Source organism: Ammospiza caudacuta, chromosome 5 (genome assembly GCF_027887145.1).
Source record: "Ammospiza caudacuta isolate bAmmCau1 chromosome 5, bAmmCau1.pri, whole genome shotgun sequence".
NCBI classification, from domain to species: Eukaryota; Metazoa; Chordata; class Aves; order Passeriformes; family Passerellidae; genus Ammospiza; species Ammospiza caudacuta.
Genome location: NC_080597.1, coordinates 34,267,050 through 34,288,692, shown reverse-complemented (window position 1 = coordinate 34,288,692; position 21,643 = coordinate 34,267,050). Strand labels below are relative to the sequence as shown.

The 21,643-nt window shown below is 39.7% G+C and overlaps 1 protein-coding gene across 2 annotated transcripts in view; it reads left to right on the top strand.

The window, feature by feature from the left end:
- CRADD (CASP2 and RIPK1 domain containing adaptor with death domain) overlaps positions 1–21,643 on the top strand; it is an 80,710-nt gene that overhangs the window by 13,611 nt on the left and 45,456 nt on the right. Inside the window, exon 3 of one of the 2 annotated variants that reach the window (XM_058805304.1) lies at positions 2,749–3,112. The exons of the other annotated variant lie outside the window; for it this stretch is intronic. Within the exon in view, the coding sequence (XP_058661287.1) occupies positions 2,749–2,945 (197 nt within the window). The 3' untranslated portion in view covers positions 2,946–3,112. Of the gene's footprint in view, positions 1–2,748; positions 3,113–21,643 lie in introns of those variants that run through there. 2 annotated transcript variants of the gene reach the window in all.

Here is a 21,643-nt window from a genome sequence, read left to right as displayed (position 1 = left end):
CATATTCTTGACCAGCGATTGCTGCAGTTAGGGTGGCGGAACATTCTTACATCATCCCCTTGGTTAATGTACTATTGGTGGATCTGGTGAGTACATCTGCAAAGTGCTTGTTTTAAAAGCAACTTCAGGTTATAGCTAGAAATGCTATCCAGCTGTTTGCAGTAGAAATTAACTCAGGATTCTCAGGGCATTCCTCTTGCAGGCACACCTGGATTCTAAACGGGGAGCCCTAAATCGTTCCCCAGCAAGCTGCTGGTTGTGCTTTCAGCCAGGTGCCCAGGCCCTGCAGAGCACCCCAGGCACTGCAGAGGCTGCTCTGGGCAGGTCCCAGGCTGCCTGTCAGCCATGCCAAGCAGTGCAGTGCCTCTCTCATCACTGCTGGTGGGTGCATGGCCAGGCCTTTCTCTGGCCATTTCACCCACGGTGCTGAGCCCTGTGGGTGTTTGCAGCATACCTGGCAGATAGGGCTGTCCTACCAGTGAGGTGCAGCTCTTCACATGGAATAGTGTCATGTTGATATCACCCCACAGTGTGACAGGTAGGATACCTCCTTGTGACTTAATGTCTTAGACACTTCCCTGATAAGCTCATCTATGGTTTATATAAGCAGTGCCCCCTCAGCTGTGTTTGTATATATTTTGCGGAGGCACAGCTCCAAGAGAGAGCTCATATATTGAAATTTGGGTAAAGTCCTTTCCAGTAATTGAAAGAACTTTTTTAAGTCCTAGGAAGAGATAGGGTTGAGTTCCTCTCCTTTTTCACCTGGGCTAATTAAGGCAGCTTCTGAGTGTGTGCTGGCCTTTGTGAATCCCCTCCTTAATTCCCCTAAGTTTCCTCAGAAATCGTGCATGGATTTCAGCAAAATAATTTGGACCTCTTCTGGGCTAAGGGGTTTGAAGATAAACCTATGTCTGTGCCTTGCACCTGAATGGAGTAGAATTGTTCCTGTAACTAAGAGTCTTGCTGTTGTTTATCACTGTTTGTGTTTCATTCATCCTCGTTCTCATACGTAGCAATGCTAAATGGATCTTTATGTTGTTTACCTGAGTGCAACACTGCTTTCCCTGTGCAGAGGGTAGATATGCACACTTCACTTGTCTCTTTAAAGTTGTTACGTATGTTAGAGATTGTGCAGCTTCCAGTATGACAAAGGGGTCAAATATAGAAGAAATTATTAATACCAATGTCTATTGTTTATTAGAAGGCTGTTACCGTGCTTCTGTTGAGATAAGATAAAGTTGTGCAGCTCCTGGCATGGCACTACATTGATCTGATAACCTTGCTCCAGACAAAGTCCTGAAAGGAGCTCCTCAGTCTCCAGAAGGCAACAGTCATCTTGCATGCTGTCCATATTCCAATTAGTGGAAGCATGTGCCCTGCTAAAATTTAATTGGAATAGCTAATTTTAGAGATCTGAGTTAATATATTTGTATTGTCAGACTCAACCTGCAAACATTTGTTTGTGTGACTGTATGCTTGTTAGCATGCTCATTGGCCTCAGTGGGATTACTTGCTCCAAGTTTACTTTAATTAGCCACAGGATTGGGCTATAATGTGTGTATAAACAGAGTCTGTAGGAGTGAAACCAACTGTGTTTCCACTGAAGGAAGCACAGGGAGTCCAGGGGAATATTACAGGGTTGTATGTGTCTTGTTTGGGTTCCCTTAGCATTTTCTTTTGTTTTGCGATTTTCCACCTACAGTAGAGTAAAGAATAAACATAAAGTCATTTTAGAGAAAAAGTGTGGTGCCTTTCTATTCAGACTAATATCATGAAGCATTGGAGTGTAACTCTGCTGTTCACTTGAGTGTCGTGTTCTAGCCTGCTGCATGGCAAGGTGTTTTCCTCGCTAATGCTGATCAGAGACATTCCTAGTGTGATTAAATGTCCACTCCAGTGTTCATTTTGCCATTGGTATGTGCACCCCCTTACAAAATTCTTGGCATACCAGGCTCTGGTCAAGAGAATTTCTCCCTGATTTTGTTTGGTTTCTATTTTGTTTTGTTTTTGTTTTTTCCCACAAAGCCAGATATGAAGGGAACTGTGATTTACTGCCTTGAACTTATGATTTAACAGCTTTGGCTTTCACTATTCAGTACACCTGGTAAAATTCCTCCTGTACCAGAGTATTTTTGTTGTCTGATTAAAAGGGCCTTGTTCTGGGGTTTCCTTCTCTTCTTCTGTATGCACAAATATATTGTTTCTTCCAATTCCAAAGTTCTTTGACAAGTGCTGAAATTACTTAGGGACTTGCCGAAAAATAATCTTGATAACATGGCAACAGTAATCCCATTACTTTCTCTGTAAGTCTTCTGTGTTTAAATTACCTGTAAGTGTTAGGAAAGGCAGAACTAGCTTTTTGCTTTCTTGTAAAGCCTTTTACGTAGGTCTTAGATTGTGCATTTGTTAGTGTCTAGCTCTGGTAATAGTGCCCCTCAAGACCAAGTACATTAACTACATCTTGGTTTTTCAACTTCAGCATGCTTTTGTTAAATATGATCAGATATTGGGTAAGTTTTGTCTGTGAATCTTCAGAGCTCTAGGTTGAAGAAATATATAGAATGTCTATGTCTTGTTACTGTTTTCATGCCAACTGGTTCCTCCTGGTAGGGTTATGAATTATTTGTGCAATCATCATTCCTAGTACTTCTTGTACTAAATAGTATGCTGCCTACTTAAAATTGCAAACTCTCCCATTTATGTACATACAGACAAACACTATTTTTGTGTGTTGTCTTTAACTCATAGGTTCATTCTGGGACAGTTGTCATGTCAGCAGCATCATCTGGGATACACATATCCACACAAGCCTGGAGGTCTTCAGCTTCATCACTGTCTTGCATTACTGCCTGTGGGTTAATTATGAACTCTTTCCACACACGGCTGGAAAATACCAGAATTTGGGAAATACTGGAATTTGGGATCTAATAACTTTGATTAATTAATCCTGGAGCATCAAAGCATGCCTGTTCTTGGTGGGAAGAGGAAGGTGGTAAGAGATTCTGTACTTCGAGGCATTAATTACCCTTCTGGTTTGGCACCAGCTAGCATTTGTATACCTCTCAGATACATACCAATAAACAAAATCCTTTTCTCCTGTTCTGTGCTGTAAGTGTAGCTTTTTGCTTTTATTATTGCTCAGTTTCTGTTGACTCTACAAGCTGTTGCCACAACCCTTTTTCTTCTCATAGAGCTCTCACTATTTAGTTACTCAGACTCCTAATTTAATCTTGTGCATAAAGAAAGCATTTATATCATCATGTTAGAAATGGAGAGCTACTCTCTGAATGGATTAGGTCCTGTGCTCATTGAGTAAACTAATACAGGAGCAGGATATAAAATCCTATACCCCTTACATGAATGTCCTCTTTACATAAATGCCCCCTTACATGAATTCTTAAGAGCCTTCTTTCTCCTTACCTGATTCCAGTCATGCCTGTACCACAACTTTTGAGCCTTTTCTCCATTCTAGATAGATTTTTCTTTCTCAGTTTGCTCTTTTCCTGTTCATAACCATTTTATATATCAGTCAACATTTTAACATATAGTTGATTTAATTCTGGCATGCAATCATATTGGTCATTGTCATGGTTTGACCCGGAAACAGGATTTCTGGGATGCTGTGGATGGGGCCAATGAGTGCTCAGATTTGAATATTGCCATCTGGCCCAACCACTGGGCATTGGATCCACCTCTGAGAACACAGGGTAGAAGCAGGGCTCTCCCCCTGGCAGTTTCTCTTTGGGTTTCCGGCGGGAAGGAGTTGGGTCTCTCCCCCGGCCCAGTTGCTGGCTGGGCGGAAGGAGGGGAAAAGCCATGCGGCCCAGCCCGAGAGAGGTAGGCCTGGCCCCCCCAAGGGTGGAAGGAAGAAGTAAAGAAATGCCGGGAAGCAATGTGCAGCCTGTTCCCCCCCCTTGGAGACAGACAGAGAGAGAGTGCAGCCTGCGTTTGTGGCCGTTACCTTGAAATTTAGTAAACATGTGCTGGCAGCAGGCAGCCCGGCTGAGGAGATGGGGGGGTGCAGCCAGGAGTCCAGCCGCTTGGAGGAGTTTTTAACCCTTCTGGGACAATGAAAACCTTACAGAACGTTAACCCTTCCTAGACGAGTGATGAAGGTCTGGACCAGAGAGAGAGAGAGAGTGAGAGATGTTGAAAGAATGGAGAAGATGGAGTGGCATTTTATGCTGGACTCTTTTGTGTAGCCATGGACAGAGCCATGTTTCCGTGTGATACAGAGACTGAGTCCAGGGGGAGAAATGTCCTAGAGCCAAAGAAGATTCAGTGTGGGTACCCCTCGGCCCCAGGGGGTATATAAAATATGGGGGGGACAGATGTCCCAAAGGTGAAAGACTGCTTTTCTGGAACTGGCCAAAGCATCCTTAAAAAGACGACCCTGGAAGCAGCCCTGATCCCTGTTCGGTGGTGAGAGCACCGGAACAAGGACGGAAGAGGCCACCACGACACACGGAAGGACTCCCTCTCCTCTTGAGGAACTGAAAGTTGAGCATTCTAAAGGGTGGTGCTGGACCCAGAATTGGTGATTTTGGAAGACGTATTGTATTGGGAATTTAGGGGGGAGGAGGAGGAGAGTGTTTTTTTGAGGTTTTCATTTTCCTTGTGTTTTCTTTCTTTTGAGTGTAGTTTAGTAATTGTTTTTGTAGTTTAGTTAATAAATTTTTCTTTTTTTTCAAGTGGGAGCCTGCTTTGTTTATTCCTGGTCAAAATCTCACAGCAGACACCAGAGAAAGTGTATTTTCATGGGGGCATTTGGCCTTGTGCCAGTGTCAAAACTTTGACAGTCATTCATACCAGAGAAAAGCTTAATGCAATTTCTGTGAGTAAAATGAGTGTCATTGTATTGCATCTTCAACGATCTGAAAGCAAAGTTATTAATTGGATCTTTCTCTAGGATTGCATGTTCTGCCTTCATGAGGATATTTGGAGTGAGTACATTATTACTTCATGTTCTTTCTTGCCACCTTCTGAGTCCAGTGGTATCACAAGGTATAAAAAAAAGTCAGTGACACATAGAATATATAAAGTATGAAGAGCTGTCTCTTTGCCTCACCATGAGGTACTGCTGTGAGTTATTTACATGGTTTTAGGAAATGACATTGAAGTGGGATACTGTTGAAGTGAGGGGGAGAACGACCATCCTATAATGCATCGAACTCCAACTTTATTGATCGATCAGTCACTTTAAATAACAGTGTTAATTAACTTCATGCATATTCCAAAATACAGCTTTATGATAGGCTAACAGAGAAAACTCTAACCACTCCTTTTGTTTTACAATACCGTTGATTGTTTACATCAAACAAAATCAGTGTTCTCACTGTGATACGAACGGTTCCCAAAACTTCCATAACTGTTCCCAGGGTGCCATCTTTTCCCAGAGAGGATGTTACCTTTGTTATGGGAAGACTGCCTGAGAACTTTATTGCTTATACAAGGATGCCTGAGAGAGACTAATTGTTTATAGAAGTCAGGCTGGAAGCTGCTTTGAAACTGCTTCACAGCTACCTGCTACTCCTCTCTCAGCTGCATGGCTTCGTGGCCTTTTTCTTTAAGCCATGCTTGAACTAAACTCCCGACAGGATACTGTGTTTAAGTTTTTGGATATTATTTCTTCCTTGTGGGAAGAAATACCAAATGACCCTGAAGTAACCTTCTACAAAAGTGTTCATCTTTCTTTTGCAGGGTGACATTCAAGCTTGCTGAGATGATCTTTTATCTCTTCCAGGATGTTATATATCAAATGCAAATTCTAATGTACTGTTACAGTTACCGCTTTTTTCTTACATCATTGCAGCTGACACCCACTGATTCTTGACCACAGTTGATGGGCTTACTCCTCATACTATGCTTTACAGATTTCCTCATCTTGGTTTTAAAGAAAGGGCTTTCTCCAGATGGAATCCTTATCCTATCCTATCCTTGTATAAGCAGCATTACAAACTTACCAGTGTTTTTTGCCTTGCCTTGGAGTTGTAGGGATGTATAAGGCTTTGATGATTTTTTCCCATTCATAGGATCTATTATGTTATTTGTAGTATTCCTTCCCCTATAGCAAACTTGCAGTTGCTCTGAAAACTTTCTTAACCCATCAGCACTTAGCTGTAAAAAGATGCCTGAGGTTTTGTTCAGCATTTCTGTGGTATAACCACTGGGATGAGAGACAGTGAAAGGACAGCCATGCTGGGTCTGTTTTGTTTAATACACCTGTGATGTCAAGGAACCTGTTGATAACCTTTGCCAGGCTCTGTCGAGCTGAATATGCACAGAGCCATGAGAGGGAAGCTTGACTGGGGGAATCCTAACAGTGTGATAGGACCTCTTTCCACTCCATTTTACCGTCCTGTCTCCAGAAAGAAAAATGGCATCAGAGAGGCCTTGTTTCAAACTCCCCTTTGGCCCTCTGCTCTTACAGTTTTTGAACACCTTGACCCTCAAGCCTCTCTTTTACCTTGATAGTCATATGCAGTAATTTTCTTGGTTTCTCCTACCTGTCCCAGGTAGGAAATCAAGTCAGGACAGTAGTCTAGAAAAGGATGTGGAAAATGAGCATTTAATCTCAGTGTTTTCAGTGGCTGCCTTCTTAGGCATAGGTTTTCCTACTCAGTTTGATTTTTTTCATTTGACTGGAGGTAGCTAATAAAAATTCTGTCTTTTAACATCACAGTCATAACTATTTTGATGCAAAGTGATAATACAATATGGTTGTGAACAAAATGCATATGCCACATCTGGAACACCAAAATTAATTACCTCATGTGTAGAGGCAGAGGACAGTCACTCCAAACAATGTATGATTTAGGATTAAGATATGGGAAATGTGCTATTACAAAGTTTTCCCCAACCATCTCAGATTTATAAAATAAATATTGGTATCTGCAGAGAAATGCCAGAGAGCATGTAGCAATTTGACAGAACTGCAACCAATTCTACACTTGTTTTTGTCTACAAGTTATGAGAAAGTGATGAAAGCTGTTCTCAGCTTTGAGTGGGTCACCCTACTTTGGTAGCTTGAATTCACATTGTATATACATACCTAAGTAGTTTATTTCCTATGGAAAAGAATATATTTTAGTAACTGAAATGAGGCTGTTCAAGAGAATTGATGCTTCTGGCAGACCATGGTCCTCTCACCTTGTGGTATACTAAGGCTGGCTGGTGACCCTTTGACCATGGGAAGAAAAGCAGCTGAATCTGTTGCTATTCCTGGTGTTTTCTAATGGGGAAATCTGCAATAAGTGAATGATATTCAGTACTGAAGAAAGGTAAATGGCTTTTCTTTAGAATTGTTTTGCACCACTTACTTTTTTCCCTCTGTACAAGTTGGGTGTTTTGCTTTAGGCAGCACCCTGGTGGGCATAGTCTTGCACTGGAACAAACAGGACATAGCAGCTGGAGCTTTTTCCTGGTACAGAAAGTGTGTGTCTGTTACATTTATACTGTAAAATGCACCAGAATTCAATTTCAGGGTAGTTTTCTTCATGACTAAATCCAGAGGAAAAGCTGAAGTTTGCCTGTTGTCTGCAGCTGTTTTGTAGAGTTAAAATTAATCTTCAAAGCTCAATAATTGGTGTAGTTTCATTACAAAGTCTTGAAATTGAACTTTAAAGGATCTTTCTTGTTTGAAGATAAAGCCAGTCATAACTCTTCTGCAAGTTGAAGATTTGAGTTTTGGGTTGTTTTTATTGCTATTTTTTTTTTCTGAGCACAAATGAACCATTTCAAAGGAAGATTAAGGAAAAGGTGTTCTTGATATACAATGTTCCTATTTTCTTTTGTACCGTAAGCAATGTGAACCACAGGTAGAAAATACCTGTTTATCAAAGTAAATAAACACATCTCTATGAATTAGGCCAGGCTGTCTTTTTGTTGTCCCTTTGTTTTTCCACAATATGATTTTCTGCTTTTGTTCTTACTGTGGATGAAAAGGTAAATTGTAATCTGTAAAGGAAAATAGTGAAGGACCTTTGGTTGGTGACATGAAAAATCTTTTAATTTGCTAATAATTTATTTAAATTCTTGTAAAGAATCTTGCCTAGTGAGTAGAAGTCACTGCAGCATCTGCTGGCTTTTATTATGTATATCTTAAAATGAAGGTGCTAGTTTGCAGGTCTGCTCTGTGGCCTGGCCAAAGGAACATACATGGGAAATCTGAACTTTAGACCGGTTAGTGTTAAGTAACATCTCAGAGTAGAAATGTCTCACATTCCCATCAAGCACTGGGACTAGAGAAGGAGCTCTTGTTAAGGAACATAGCTGTCAGGCATCTTAAAGGCTAGCAATGATGCATTTTTTTGTCAGGTACATAAATATAACCTTGAAAGCTTTGATCTTGAGTAAGCTCTTTATTGTTAGGCTTTGAAGCTTTTACAGTAGTTTGTGTTTAAAACTCATAAATGAAAATACAGCTGACTGCTGTAATACTGAAGGTCCTTGGGACCCAGGGGCCCTGAAGCATGATGTTTCAGAGGGTGTGCTTTCTAAAGATTTTAATTTTTCTTGCAAAGCACCTCTTGCTGCTGGAGAGGAGTTTTAACACCACTGTGAACCCAGGTATTCATTACTTACCACCGAATCTTTGCTAACTGCAGCACAGGTTTTTAAAGCTTTCAGAAGATTGTGATCAACACCTTGTATTGCATTTGGAAAAGAGGAAACTAGTGTGACATGCACATTGTCATTCTGCTGAGCTCATGGTTTCAGTAGCTGCTTAAACCGCCACTTTCTTTACTCAACCTATTTTGATTTGTCTGTATGATATTGCACATTATCTAAAGTTTTTGTCTTTTCCCCTTCTTCTGGGACTGAGATAAGATTTGCAGCTGGTAATGTCTGGTTGTCATGTTCTGTCTTGAATTGGTTACTAAAACTGACAGTGCATAATCAACTTTTCAGGAATAGTTGCTCTTTTAAAGGGTTTCAGTTTGCTCTTTCAACAAGTATCATTGCTGCTTTATGCTATTTTTTCAGAATTTCTGATGCAACTGATTTATGACAGATTAATTTTCCAAACTAATCTGTAGTTTGTGTGGCTCTTAATCTTTGTCCAGGACACAATGACTATCCATAAAAATTGTTTGAAAAAGGAATTTCCGCTTTTAAGCTAACAGCAAAAAATGATGTAAAAAAGTTCATTGTTTGCTCTTTTCCCACGGGTGGGTGAGATGGGTTGCAGTCACACATGCCATCTTATTGTTCTCCTCCTAAAAATATTACCAAAGAAAATGGGGTTTAAATGATTGTTCACATGACAGTTGTGCCTGCAGAAGAGAGATTTAAATGGGGAACTCTGGTCCCAATCTGGACCATGACTAAATTTTGTCTAGGTGCCTAACCAGGATCCCAAAAATCTGCTCTGTGCTGAGGCCGTGCATAAGACCAGTTGCCTTTCTGCCTGGCATGTCCTGGAGCGGTGTTTGGAGCAATGCATGGTTTAGTTTCTAACTCTTGAGGGTTAACATTTTCAAGTCACCTCTGCCTTTTCTCTTGGTGGAGAATGTAGGGCATTTTCTTCACAAAAATCAGAGGCAGCCAAGGTGTTTGGCAAAATGATGCCAGGAGCTGGGCATTAGGCAGAGCAACCAAAAGTGTTTTTCCTATGGAGAAAGAGCTGCTGGTGCTGGGTCAGTAGCAAAGGTGAGGGTGGGATGTGGACAACACTTTCCCGAACCTGTTAGCTCCCTCTTCAGACTGCAATCCTGCTGCCCCAATTCATTCATCCCTTCCTTGACATGCAGATCTCCATTTGTTTGTGGTAAATGAGCAAGATTTGTGTTCTTTAAAGGATCTGGTAGCTCTGTGCATTCCTACTTCTTGGCTCTCTCACCCAGGCTTAACTGTGCCTTTTACATCCTGTCTTGCAGGTCACAAGCCATCTCCTGACGTGCTGTTGTTGAGTTGTCTCTGAACCCTCTTTGTGGTCTCATCTACATTTTGATTTATGTTTTAGCTTGATCCAGTGCATTTACCCAAGTGCCATAAATCTCACACTTGTAAAGACTGATTGTCACAGTCTGAGGACACTACAACTCCCTTCTCCTTTAAGACTGATGAATTTAGTCCCTGCCCTTATATCACTGTATATGGTCTCTCCAAAGACTTCCTCCTCAAGCATCAAAAAACTACCCTAAGAGCCTTTTGATTACACTTTCAGTAAATGGCATTTTCAAACCACTCCCAGATGTGCCATCCATCCAAATATCAAGCTGATTAGTTTAAAGCTTCTTGAGAAACATGAAAGAATCCCCGGATTACTGAGTTATGAATAAAGCTTCACTAAGGAAAAACTCCTTCCCTGCCTTCTTAGGGCTAACAGTTGAATTTTAACTGTGGCTCTTAAGAAACCTTGTTTTAGTATTTAAAAGAAAAAAGAAAAGAGGAAAAAGAGGAAGAAAAATCACTTTGTGTGTTGGTGCCCCCTTGGTATCAGTTTAAGCTGTGTTGGTGCAGGACATAACTCAGCAGAGGGGTGGGAGGTTGTTTCCTTTAATCATTCACATTTGTTGCCTTTTCACTCTCACTATATATTCCCTTTGTAATGGATTTAAAGATCACTCTGAGTAGCGTGCCAAGGTGTTGAAACAACTCCCTCCGCCTATTGCACCAGTGACTCCTGTATATTTCAAACCTACATTTATAGCTCTGATTTTCTGTATCCTGCAGATGTCTGACTGGGGCATGCATCTGAGCCTTGCTGTCTCCGTTCATTTCTGTCATCCTTTCAAGTACTGTGCAGCTCCTTTTCACTTCTAACCTTACTGAGTCATCCTGGAGAGCTGTGTTCTGTGTCTGTGGGAGTGTGTACATATATATACATGTGTGTGTGTGTTTATACAAACATAAGTATATAGAGAGTATATGTACTGTAAGTAAAGAAGTGGTTGCTGTTCGCCACGGTGTGCCTGCATTTTTCTTGAACTGGTGTGCTCATAATGCCCAGGGCTTTTAAATTGCCCACTTTTCTCTGGGGATTATCAGCAGTCCCATTTTAGATGAGTGCTCTGATTGAGCCCGAATGCATTTATTTGGCTGTTGTTTGCTTGGTCACAATGCTCCTGTCTTGAAATAATTTTCCCTTTACACCAAACTGTAAATTTTGAATTTTGTCTGTGTGCTGCCTTTTTTTTTTTTTCTTTTTTTGTTTTTGTGTTGAGATTCACTGAATGGTGCCTAAGCCAGGAAAGCAGAATGATTTGGGAATCTTATTCGCAGTTCTAACACTGATTTAAAGCATTGCCTTGGGCAAGTTACTGCTGGTCTGCTTTCTCTTACATTCACTGGAGGCAATGATATTCATTTATGCATCTCCTGGAGCTGCTTAGCTGGGCTGTGAATGCACAAGGTGGATGAACCCACAGGACCCATGGTGGCTAGCTAGAGTGGCTGTCATAGAGTGCTTCTTAATCACTTTCCATATATTTTATTGTCCCCCTCCCAGACCAGGTGGATTTGAAAGTTATAGTTCTGAGAAACTGGATTTCTTAGCTCATGCTATATGGCTTTTTTCCTCCTTCTTTTTTTTTTTTTTTTTTTTTTTTAATCAGTATCTAATTTAATAAAGGATTCAATCAGCTGGTGTATGTACTTAGGAAAGTGGAATAAGGCAGAGGCTTCCAGAGATGCCAGGCAAATGAGCCAGCTTTAGGAGAGAGAAAGAATGAGAGAGCTGTAAAATAAAAGATATCTTAGCAGTTAACATACAGCTACCATCATAGACAAACAGTCTGCTTCCTTTCTTTGTCATGCTAGAATGTGATGGTGTTTCAGACCCCATTACTTCTTTACTTCAATGGAGGATTAATGCTTTGTCACAGGTGACCGGTTTGATGACATCTGCTTTACTCAGATTAAGGGAAAAAAAAAAATCCACCTGCTTCTCCTTTTATTGGGGGACTGCAAAGGGTTAAGGACTTTGAATGCAGACATATATGGTGCTGTATTGATATAATGTACTTTGTAATAGAAAACAGAACTTTCCAGGTCAAATATCAATAACATTCTATAAGCCTTTCTAGGAAAATATAATTAAAACCATTCAAAGCTGTTTCCCATAACTGAATTTACTGTGTTTTATTGATTTCAGTCCCACATCTACAATGGGATATTATTATTGACTTTGAGCTCTGCCTTTTTAAAAAATAAAGAAAACACAAAATCAGGTGGTAGTATTCCTTTTATTAGAAATCTTGTCCTCCTTTCTCCCTGAAGCAGGTATCATATTGAATTGTTTGAACAAGAAAATGGTGGGGTAGGTCTTCAGCAGGTTTAAATTGTCTTAGTCCCACTGAAAGCAGCTAAACAAGTGGGCCATCAACTGAGAATCTGTCTAGGTTCTGCATTTAAGCCATTTATTCCTTTGCACCCAAGGCCATCAGTTACAGCACTATCTCTGGCTTTATTGCCAAGCTTTATTGACTTGTTTTCATATTTTGTACTGTGAGTAGGATTTAGACTAGGAAGCCACTAAATTGCTTAAATATTTCAGACAGAATGAATTTGCTTTTGTAATTCTGTCACTCCCTGTCCTTAAAGCAAATATTTTGTCATGTCATCCACATTTAAATCGGAAGTATATTCCTCCAAGCATATTATTTGCAAAATAAATATATTTTGTATATTTGTTAAGTTTTAAAAATCTATTTATTAGCACAGCCTCTTTATAAAAAGAAAAGCATAATAGTCTAAAAATTTGAATGTTTATATAAAATAGCTAATACTGTACCATATTCATTAATCATATTTATTTTGAATAGTTTTACCAAATATTTAGTATGTCTGTGTTTTTACATAAATCTGTCAGTGGAATATTTTTTAGCTATAAATATTAAAAATATGGAACTGTTTCCACAAACATTACAAAAGCCTAAGAAAAATGATTTCTGAGAATAGTTTTATTGTTGTTGGTTGTGGGTAGCTTGGCACTTAGGTTAATCACAAAATATCTGATCAATATTTAAGATTTTTTAAGAAATCAGATGTATGCAGATGTCTAAAATAGATTTGTGTGCACATCTACCCACATATATATCTGTATAAAGAAGTGCATGTAGAAACTTACAAAGAGTTTAAAATAATTAATTTCCATAAAGTTCAATATGCTTGTGTAATATTGGTCTGATTTTCCTGAAATCCAAAGTTCCCAGAAGTTTATAGGGATTGCATTCTAGAAGAGAGGGAAGAATTCAGACAGTTTCCTTTCTATTTGAATTGCGACTCAGAGTACCTAGATTTAACATTAACTTCCTTTAAAAACGTTCAGACATGGATATTTATTGGTTGTGACAGCCTGGCATATTTTTAGTCCATTAATGGCTTTTTCTAATGCAGTTGGGACTTAGTTGTTATAATAAGGAGCACCCCTCATGTCCCAAGACAGACAGTGGCAGCACTTAGAAATATCTGATGGTCAGTGGTAAATGTATTCTGAAGGAGATGAAGTAAAAGAAAATAAGTCTGAAAGTGTTAAGAGCTGAACAGGCATACTGTGTATTGAACAACAAAAATTTTTTTTTTTTTCTCCTTCAGCAAGTATTTAGTTACTTTATTATAAACTTTATATATACATGTGCAGCTGGGAGACAGGAAGACTTCTGTATGAACCATAATTATTCCTTCTGCTCTCAAAATTACTATAATTCTGTGCCTGAGTTTTAAAATTACATTCAAAAGATAATATGAGCTATTGTCCTTGTTGCTGTTTGATTTGAATACTCAAATAGGAATTCATTTTGGTGAATAGTATCTTAATTTATTTTTCAGGTCATTTTAAGTCACCTGCAAATTGCAGGCAAGTCTGAGCAATAATTTTTGTATTTCATTTTTTGAAAAAGATCTTAGTATTTCAGTTGAAAATGCTGAAACTTTTTCACTTGAATTATTTGTTTAATATTGTAATAACTGTGTGTTTGGTTGTCTGTGTTTTCTGCTCATGATATTAGAAACTACATTAGTATGTAAGAAGAACCAGAATAAATAATTTAAAAATCTGTAGAGTTCTTGCGTCATTTTCCTTAGTTAGTCCATGTCATTTATATTTTCTTCCTGTCTAGCTTAAAAATGGCTCGGCAGTTTGATTTTAGGTTGATGCATGTCCTTTTTTAAAAAAGGTAGTGGTGGTAGAGTATTCGTCAAGAGGAATGTATAGGATTTTTGTGGACTATCCTGTTGTTCTCTTACCTTTAAACAAAACTGCTTATAAACACTCCAGAGCAGACTGGGCAGTGGATATAGATTTTCAGTCACACAGCTCCCTGTTTTTCAAATCTGTGCTGTCCTGTGCCATCTCAAGAAGGATTAATGTTTATGGGCATTATGGTATCATTTAATGTTCTTCATTAAAAGCTCAGTGTTTTAGTGTACAGGTGGCATCAGGATGATGAAGCCAAAGAAATGCATATTATTAAGAGACAACAGGAAAAACAATCTGATCCTGACCTGCATCACTTGTTTTCACTGCTGCTTCCCTTTGTCCCCCATTTTTCACACAGCCCATGAATACTTAGAAAAAGACATAACTAAATCAAATTTTTACACACATATGTAAATTTGGCAGAGTCAATTACTTGCCTAGGCCTGCCACTTTTATATTTTTAGCTCTGATCATGCTTGCCATGTGAGAAGCATCACTGCAGTATGCAGAGAAATTGTAATTGTAGTAACATATGCAGTGGAATATTTTTTCCAGCTTAAATTGATTATTCTCTTTATCTTTAGAATTATTGTGAAATGCTACGATTTTATTATCAGGCCTCTTGAGGTAGTTAGAATATTGTGTAATACTTCTATGAGTTCAGAAACCAGACTTTACTGTATAAGAGCGGTTAACGCATATGGATACACCCCCAAAGTTTCCAGTAACAATTACATTCCAAGAAAGGTGCTAAATATATTGCTACCAAGAATCTCCGGGATTTTTCCTCCCTCAATCTTTGATGTCATTTTGGAGAGCCAAGAATTTTCACTTCACCTACTTAAAACTTTTAAACGTGAAATAAAAATTCGCTTTAGATTTTTATCCTATCCAGGAAGCCTGATCCCGTAGCTATCACCTGGCAGAAATTCCCCCTGTATTAAATGCAAGTCTTCCTTGTCAGGGCTGCAGGCACAGGGCTGCAGTTACAGTCAGCCGTTTGTGGGGAAATTACTCCGAGTCCACACGAGGCTGCTGATGTTGTTATTCTAGCTGAAAACTTCACTACAAAGGCACAAACCCTTGAAAATAAAATTTGCAAGATTCCTTGTTCACATTTTATAATTCAGAGATGTAAACTAGTTGGTAACGTTAGGATTACTGTTTGTTTTAATTTAGAGATATGTTAACCTTCTAAGGTTGGGGATTTTGTTGGGAAACAAGTTCTTAACGTCATTTTTTTATATGCCCAAAGCAAAAGCTGTAAATGGATTTAAAATCATAACATACTTCTCTAGATCAGCGTTATACTTACTACATGGTTTCTACCCACATTACTTTACAAAGTGAGAGCAGATGATAATTGAGGTAGTTTGCAGGCAATAACAACCTGCATTTTCTCACAGGAGCCGTACTAACAGTGTGACATAAGGAAGGTAAAAGCAAATTAAATTAGAAAAACAGCAAACATTGTGTTTTATAACCCAAAATAAAATTCTTCAGCAGCAACTAGTCCTGTAATGTAATCCAATCTGTTTTAATACTGAGATTTTTCCAAGAAAGCAGGAAACAGTAAAGGGTAAGGCTTTCAAACCTCTGCTGTTTCGTTTACAGATCCCTTGTGTTAATTTAATGCTTCTAGGGAACTGGGGCTCTTTCTTTTTCTCAGAATCCCTTCTCTAGGAAATACTGAGTGGTGTGGTGCTGAGAAACAGTCATGGTTTACAACAGATAAGCCAAAGGACCTGGCTTCAAATTCCACACTTCTCTGAGAAAACAAAACACTCCAATGCATGCTTCTCTCTAAAACGGACGATTTCTTGCTAACAGGCTACAGAAAATTTACCTTAGAAGGACCTTAGCAGACAACTTGCTGGGCCTTGACTATTTTCCCCTTCTCCTATCCCTCCAGTGCATGCACCAGCATCTAGCAGTTCTGTGTAGTCAGGCTTTTTAAGCATAAAAGATAAATATTTACAGCTATTACTTTTGGAGCATTACCCTGAAAGTTTTACTGGCACAAAATTCACAGTCCTGCTGGTGTGACTCTGCCAACTGCAACCCAGCAAATGCAGCATTCCCTTCCACACCCTGCCAGTGCGTTTTCCCCATGCTTAAAACACTCCCTCTCTTTCCCCAAACCAGAGATACCCACCTGGATAACTGGATTTTGAAGCTAAAATTGATTTTGTCTGGAAAAACCAGAATGAGTTGCTTGCAAAAGCCCAGCCTGGCTGATGTCAGCCGTGTGTGTTAGCAGCCCAGCTGCTGCAGCTTTCGGAGATGCCTGGGCAATGCGTGTTTTGGCCTCTCGCCGTTTCTTTCCCTTATTTTGCTGGTTCAAAAGAAGGGCTCACAGTGTGATTTCTGAAATTACAACAACCCTGGCTTCTGGGGTTTTGCTGTCAGTGGGGTTTGGGGTGTGAGTTAGGAGCTTTGAGTGAGGCTGTGGGGCGCCCTATGGAGGGTGTCAGTAAGCAGCCCCCCACTGCCAGACCCACCTGTGCTTGGGGAAGAGCAGCTGCCACGAGCAAGCAGGAGGAGACATCTGGAAAGGGACCCTCACTAGGGCCACGTCTGTGGGACCACTCCTGGTTCTCAGAAGGGCAGGAAGAGCAAGATGTGGGGAGAAGGAATAATGGAGGTACAGCAGAAAGGAGTAGCTGCCTCCCCCAGCTGCCTGTGCTGCTTGTCCTCCAGCAGACTGAGGGTGATGGAAAACAAGGGAAATTGAGGCTAGGAAGGGGGAGAAGTTAATCTCCTCCTCCCCCCACCCTTCACTAATATCTAATCACTAATATGAATCAGTAGAATTTTGAGTTAATTGGCAGTGAAATTAATTATGTAAAATTCCTAGCATTGGGACTGTTTTGCTTGCCAAGAGGAAGAGCAAAGCAAAGATTAACAGGATGCTTTATAACCAGGAGGCTCTTCTGTTTTTTTGTCTGTAATTTGCCTGGCATGGCATGACATTCTCAGGTATTTTGTTCTTGTGGTACAGAATGCCCTGATAGACTAATACTTTTCCTATGGTCATTGATTTTTTCATTACTATGAAAAGGCAGAGAGAATATTCAAGGCTGAGCTGTATCTTCTCCCAGGCCCAGGGTAGGCCAAAAAGATCTCAGATTGACATGGTGGGAGCAGACTGAAGAGAAGAACGTTGCCCTTTATCATAGATTCTTGGTGCCAGTCCTACTGTTGGTGCCATACAGCTTAGAAAAGGAAGTTTAGCAAGCAGTTGTAGGTGTGCCAGCAAGAATCCTATTGCAAGCTAGGGCAGGTACAGCTTCCCTAAAGTCATGTTCATGGTTTTTAGGCTTATGGCTGTGAAATTAAGTGGTAGTTCATGGGATTAGCAGCAGAGTGGGATGTTGTGGCACTCCAGAGATGTCCCAAAATCAAGCAAATATTTTGAGAATCTTCTTCAGCTTACCCCCATATAAGCAGAGGGAGAGAAGTCTCAATGCTGCAGTAGATAAAACACTGCCCTGATTTTCTTCCTAAACCTTTCCTGAGTTTTGATGTAGGAGGGAGAGCTCTGCATCCTTTTCATCAGCAGGTTCAGTTTACACTTGCAATCTTCATTATGTGAGCTAATATTGAGGAACACCAGAAGAGAAAAAAAACCCAAGGAAATTCCAGTCTTAGGGGGTATAACATGCTGAATACTGTACTAATGCAAATTGTAGCAGTTTTAGAGCTTAAATTTCCTATGGCAAAAGAGCTTGAATCCTGCGAAGAATTCTTGATAATGTAAAAATATCACCCCTACCAATTATGGAAACAAACTTTGAAAAACAAATTAGCTAGTCAAAAATTTGTAAGATGAACTTCCTCTTCTCCCTCTGCTATTTCCAGATTTTTATTTTGTTTTGTCATTTTGTTTGTAAACCCCTCGGGGTTGGCAGTATTTTGTGAAGTTATCACTGATTTCTACTAAACCATGTGTTGACTCTGAAAAAGCATATTGTGTGTCTATTTTTTGTGTGTGTGAACAGACTTTGAGAAAATACAAACATAAAAATCATAGAATAACCATGGGGTTGGAAGGGACCTTAAAGATCATCTCATTCCAACCCTCCTGCCATGGGGGCTCGTGGGGTACCTTTCACTAAACCAAGTTGTTCAGAGCACCATACAATCTGGCCTTGAACACTTCCAGGGATGGGGCATCCACAGCTTTTCTGGGCAACTGGTTCCAGTGCCTCACTACCCTCTGAGGAAAGAATTTCTTCCTAGTAAATAAATGTTAGGAAGAGTGTTTGCACGCAAACATCTTCTTAAACCTAAATCTGCCCTCTTCCAGTGTAAAGCCTTTCCCCCTTGTTCTGTCACTATGTGCTCTAGTCAAAAGTCCCTCTCCAGCTCTCTTGTAGCCCCTTTAGGTACTGGAAGGTGCTATAAGGTCTCCAGCAAGCCTTCTTTTCTGCAGACTGAACAGTTCCAACTCTTGCAGCCTGTCTTCATACAATTCCAGCCCTGTAGTGATCTTCATGGCTCTTCTGTGGACTCATTCCAGGAGATCTAAGGATGGTCATATGAAGGCAGACCATCTGTCTCAGCAACTTGTTTCCAGTTAGCATTGTAGCCCAATGGCTGAGGGAAAGCTGCTAGAAGACCTGTCCATAGCAGTAGGTATCTGCCATGCCTTTCCTGGAGGCTGGAACTTGGAAACTTCATGAGCTGCAGTTTGTATCTTGGTGTTGCATGGCCTTTCATGATTTTTTCCCTCCTTTAATTTGAGAACATGCTTGTTGGAATCTGGTGCCTGGAGATTGTGATAGATTTAACTTTTGATCTGCTTTCCCATTGAGTTGCGTTTGATGCACTTCTGTTTCCCAAACATGGTTGACTTAAAGGAGGGAGATTGGTATGCTCTCACCAAGGCTGCTGCCTGTGGTGGCCATGTAATAAAACCGTCAGCCTTCAAAGGCAAATTCCAGTTGTATAAAGAGCTGTATGCAGGAAGACGCTTTCTCTTTAATCTTCATCTCCTCTTCATTAATCAGTATTCTTCCCAGGTTCAGGAGACCTATGTGAACTTTTTTTGCTTTTAGGATTGGATCTGTAAAGTCAGGAATGCTTCTGATGAAGAATAATGGCACATGATTAGCTGAAGCTGTCAGTTTGGTGTTATTTACAGAAAGCCTTGCACAAAGACCTGAAGCATTTCCTTTGGCCTGTGTGCAATGCATGACAAACCACCTTCACATGCAAAAAGGCAGTGTCTATCTGTCTGTCTCCCTTGTATAAAACAGTCCCCAGCAGTGTTACCGTGAGTAGCTGCTTTCTGATTTGCACACTGTAAGCATTGTTTGTTTCTTTTCTTTTCTGCACGGGATTAATCTGCTCTGTTCACGTAGCCATTGAGCAGTAACCCAAAACAAGTAACCCTGATGTGAGTATTGTGTAACGTGGGCAGTCTTCCAGATCTATCCAAAGACCTGCTTCATCTCTTCACTGGATTTTTTGGCAGAAGGAAGATAATAAAACCCTGCTCTCTGCATACCAGATAGGTACAATCTGTCCTGCATCATATTAAGTAGGGCTTATTAATGCATAGCTGCTGGGATTTTTAAGTGAAGATGAAAGTTTGTAGGTGTTCAATTCATAGGAGGTATAATGGGTTTCCTTATAGGTTGTAGAAATAATAATAAGCAAGAGAATTATAAAATTCCATAGCAAAATATGGACTAAAACAAGTCAATCTTTATGCAAATGTGAATTTGCAAGGATTACCTTGTTTTTTCACATAAACTTCTTCAGACATGCAGCAAGGTTTTCTGCTTACACTGAAATCCTTGGGGTTCATCCCATTTCCTTTTGTTATGTTGGTGGGAGATACTGAAGTTGTATAAAACAAGCATTAAAAGAGACATCTTAAAATATAGAGTATATTCTATGAAAAGATATTAAAGATGTAGGTAATGTTTGTTTAATTTTTTACTTAAATCTAAAGAGTGTCACTGATCTGGACCTTTAAATGTGAAGACTGGAGTTATTAATATGAGAGTTTTGTGACTGACAGTGTGAGGAGTGGTTATAGTTGCACTGTCTTCCATTTACTTATTATTCATTTACAAGCCAGAGCTTTGGTACTTCAGGTTGATATAGAAAGGTTGACTTCTGTCGTGGTTGGATTCCAAGTTGTAGTGTGATTTTACTTGTAAAAGCATTGCTCAGTCTGTTGCTAGAAGCCAGCACAGTGGGAATAAACCAGCAGAGCCAAAGTCATCCTGCATGATCGATTTGCTGGTCACAGTAACATGAGAAATGTAATATGAGAACCAGCCCTGGTGTTCTCAACAGTCACCATCTCTAGGTGTGGAGACCTTGATATATATCGGGCAAGGGAAAAGAAGATAATTATTTTACTTTTACAGCTAGCAAATTAAGCAGTAGAATGAATGGCTTCCCTAAAGTTTATGTCAGGTTCAGGAACTGAACTGTTAACTCCCAGTCCACTGTCCAAACCACAGATGGTTTTTCCTATCATCAATTTTACCAAAATACATAACTCCAGAATGCATGAATTTTGGGCTGTTGCAATAATCCTCATTTTTATAGTTATCACTGTTCCTAATGAATTTGCTGCAACTTATTTTAATGGGCTTTCAGTATGCTGGCTAGGATTCCAGGATACTTGTTGTTTGTACTTCATAAAAACACCATGTTGTCTTTCAACAGAAAGGTTTTTCTTTTAACAATCCTTTTAAGTGCATTTCATGAAATAACAAAGACAGCCATTAAAACACAGCACTGAATAGCTTCTGCCAAGTCTCAGTGAACATTTTTTTAAATTTAAATTAGGAATGGAAAACATTTCCTGATCCTAGCATTTGTTCTCTCACTATTCCAGGCAACCTCCTCCTGCTATGCCATTTGCAAAGTGATCAAAATCCTGTTAAGTTCTTTGTCTTCACTGCTGTCATTAAAATTATGTTCCAAAACCTCTGTGCAGTCAGGCTAGAAGCTTTCTTCTAATTTCAGACTGAATTTAATTGTGGCCTGTTTATATCCACTTGTTCTTAAGTTAACACTGTTGTTTGGCTCAAATAGCTGTTTTACTGCCTTTGCAAAATATTTATGGAAACAAACCTTGTAGCTCTCGTAGAAGTCTACCTCTTCCAAAGTTAACCAAGGTTCCTCATCTTGTCTAGGCAAAGCTTATCTGTTCTTTTGACCACCCTGGTAAGCTTGCTCTGCACCAATTTGAGACCAGTTTCCTTTAATGTGGGTAATGAAAACCTTTGCTCAGTGGTTGAGCTCAGCTCTTGACTTGTACAGCAAGAGCACTGCAGTGACCTTTGTCTAGCAGAAGCACACCTGATCCACTTCAGCAGTGTCATTGTCTTTTATGATTATATCAAGGTGATATAATGTCATGTAATATATATATACATATATATATATATATATATATATATGATTTTATCTGTGCTATTTTATGAGTTTCTCTTTGGTATTTCCAGCTTATGGGTTTCCAGTTTATAGTAT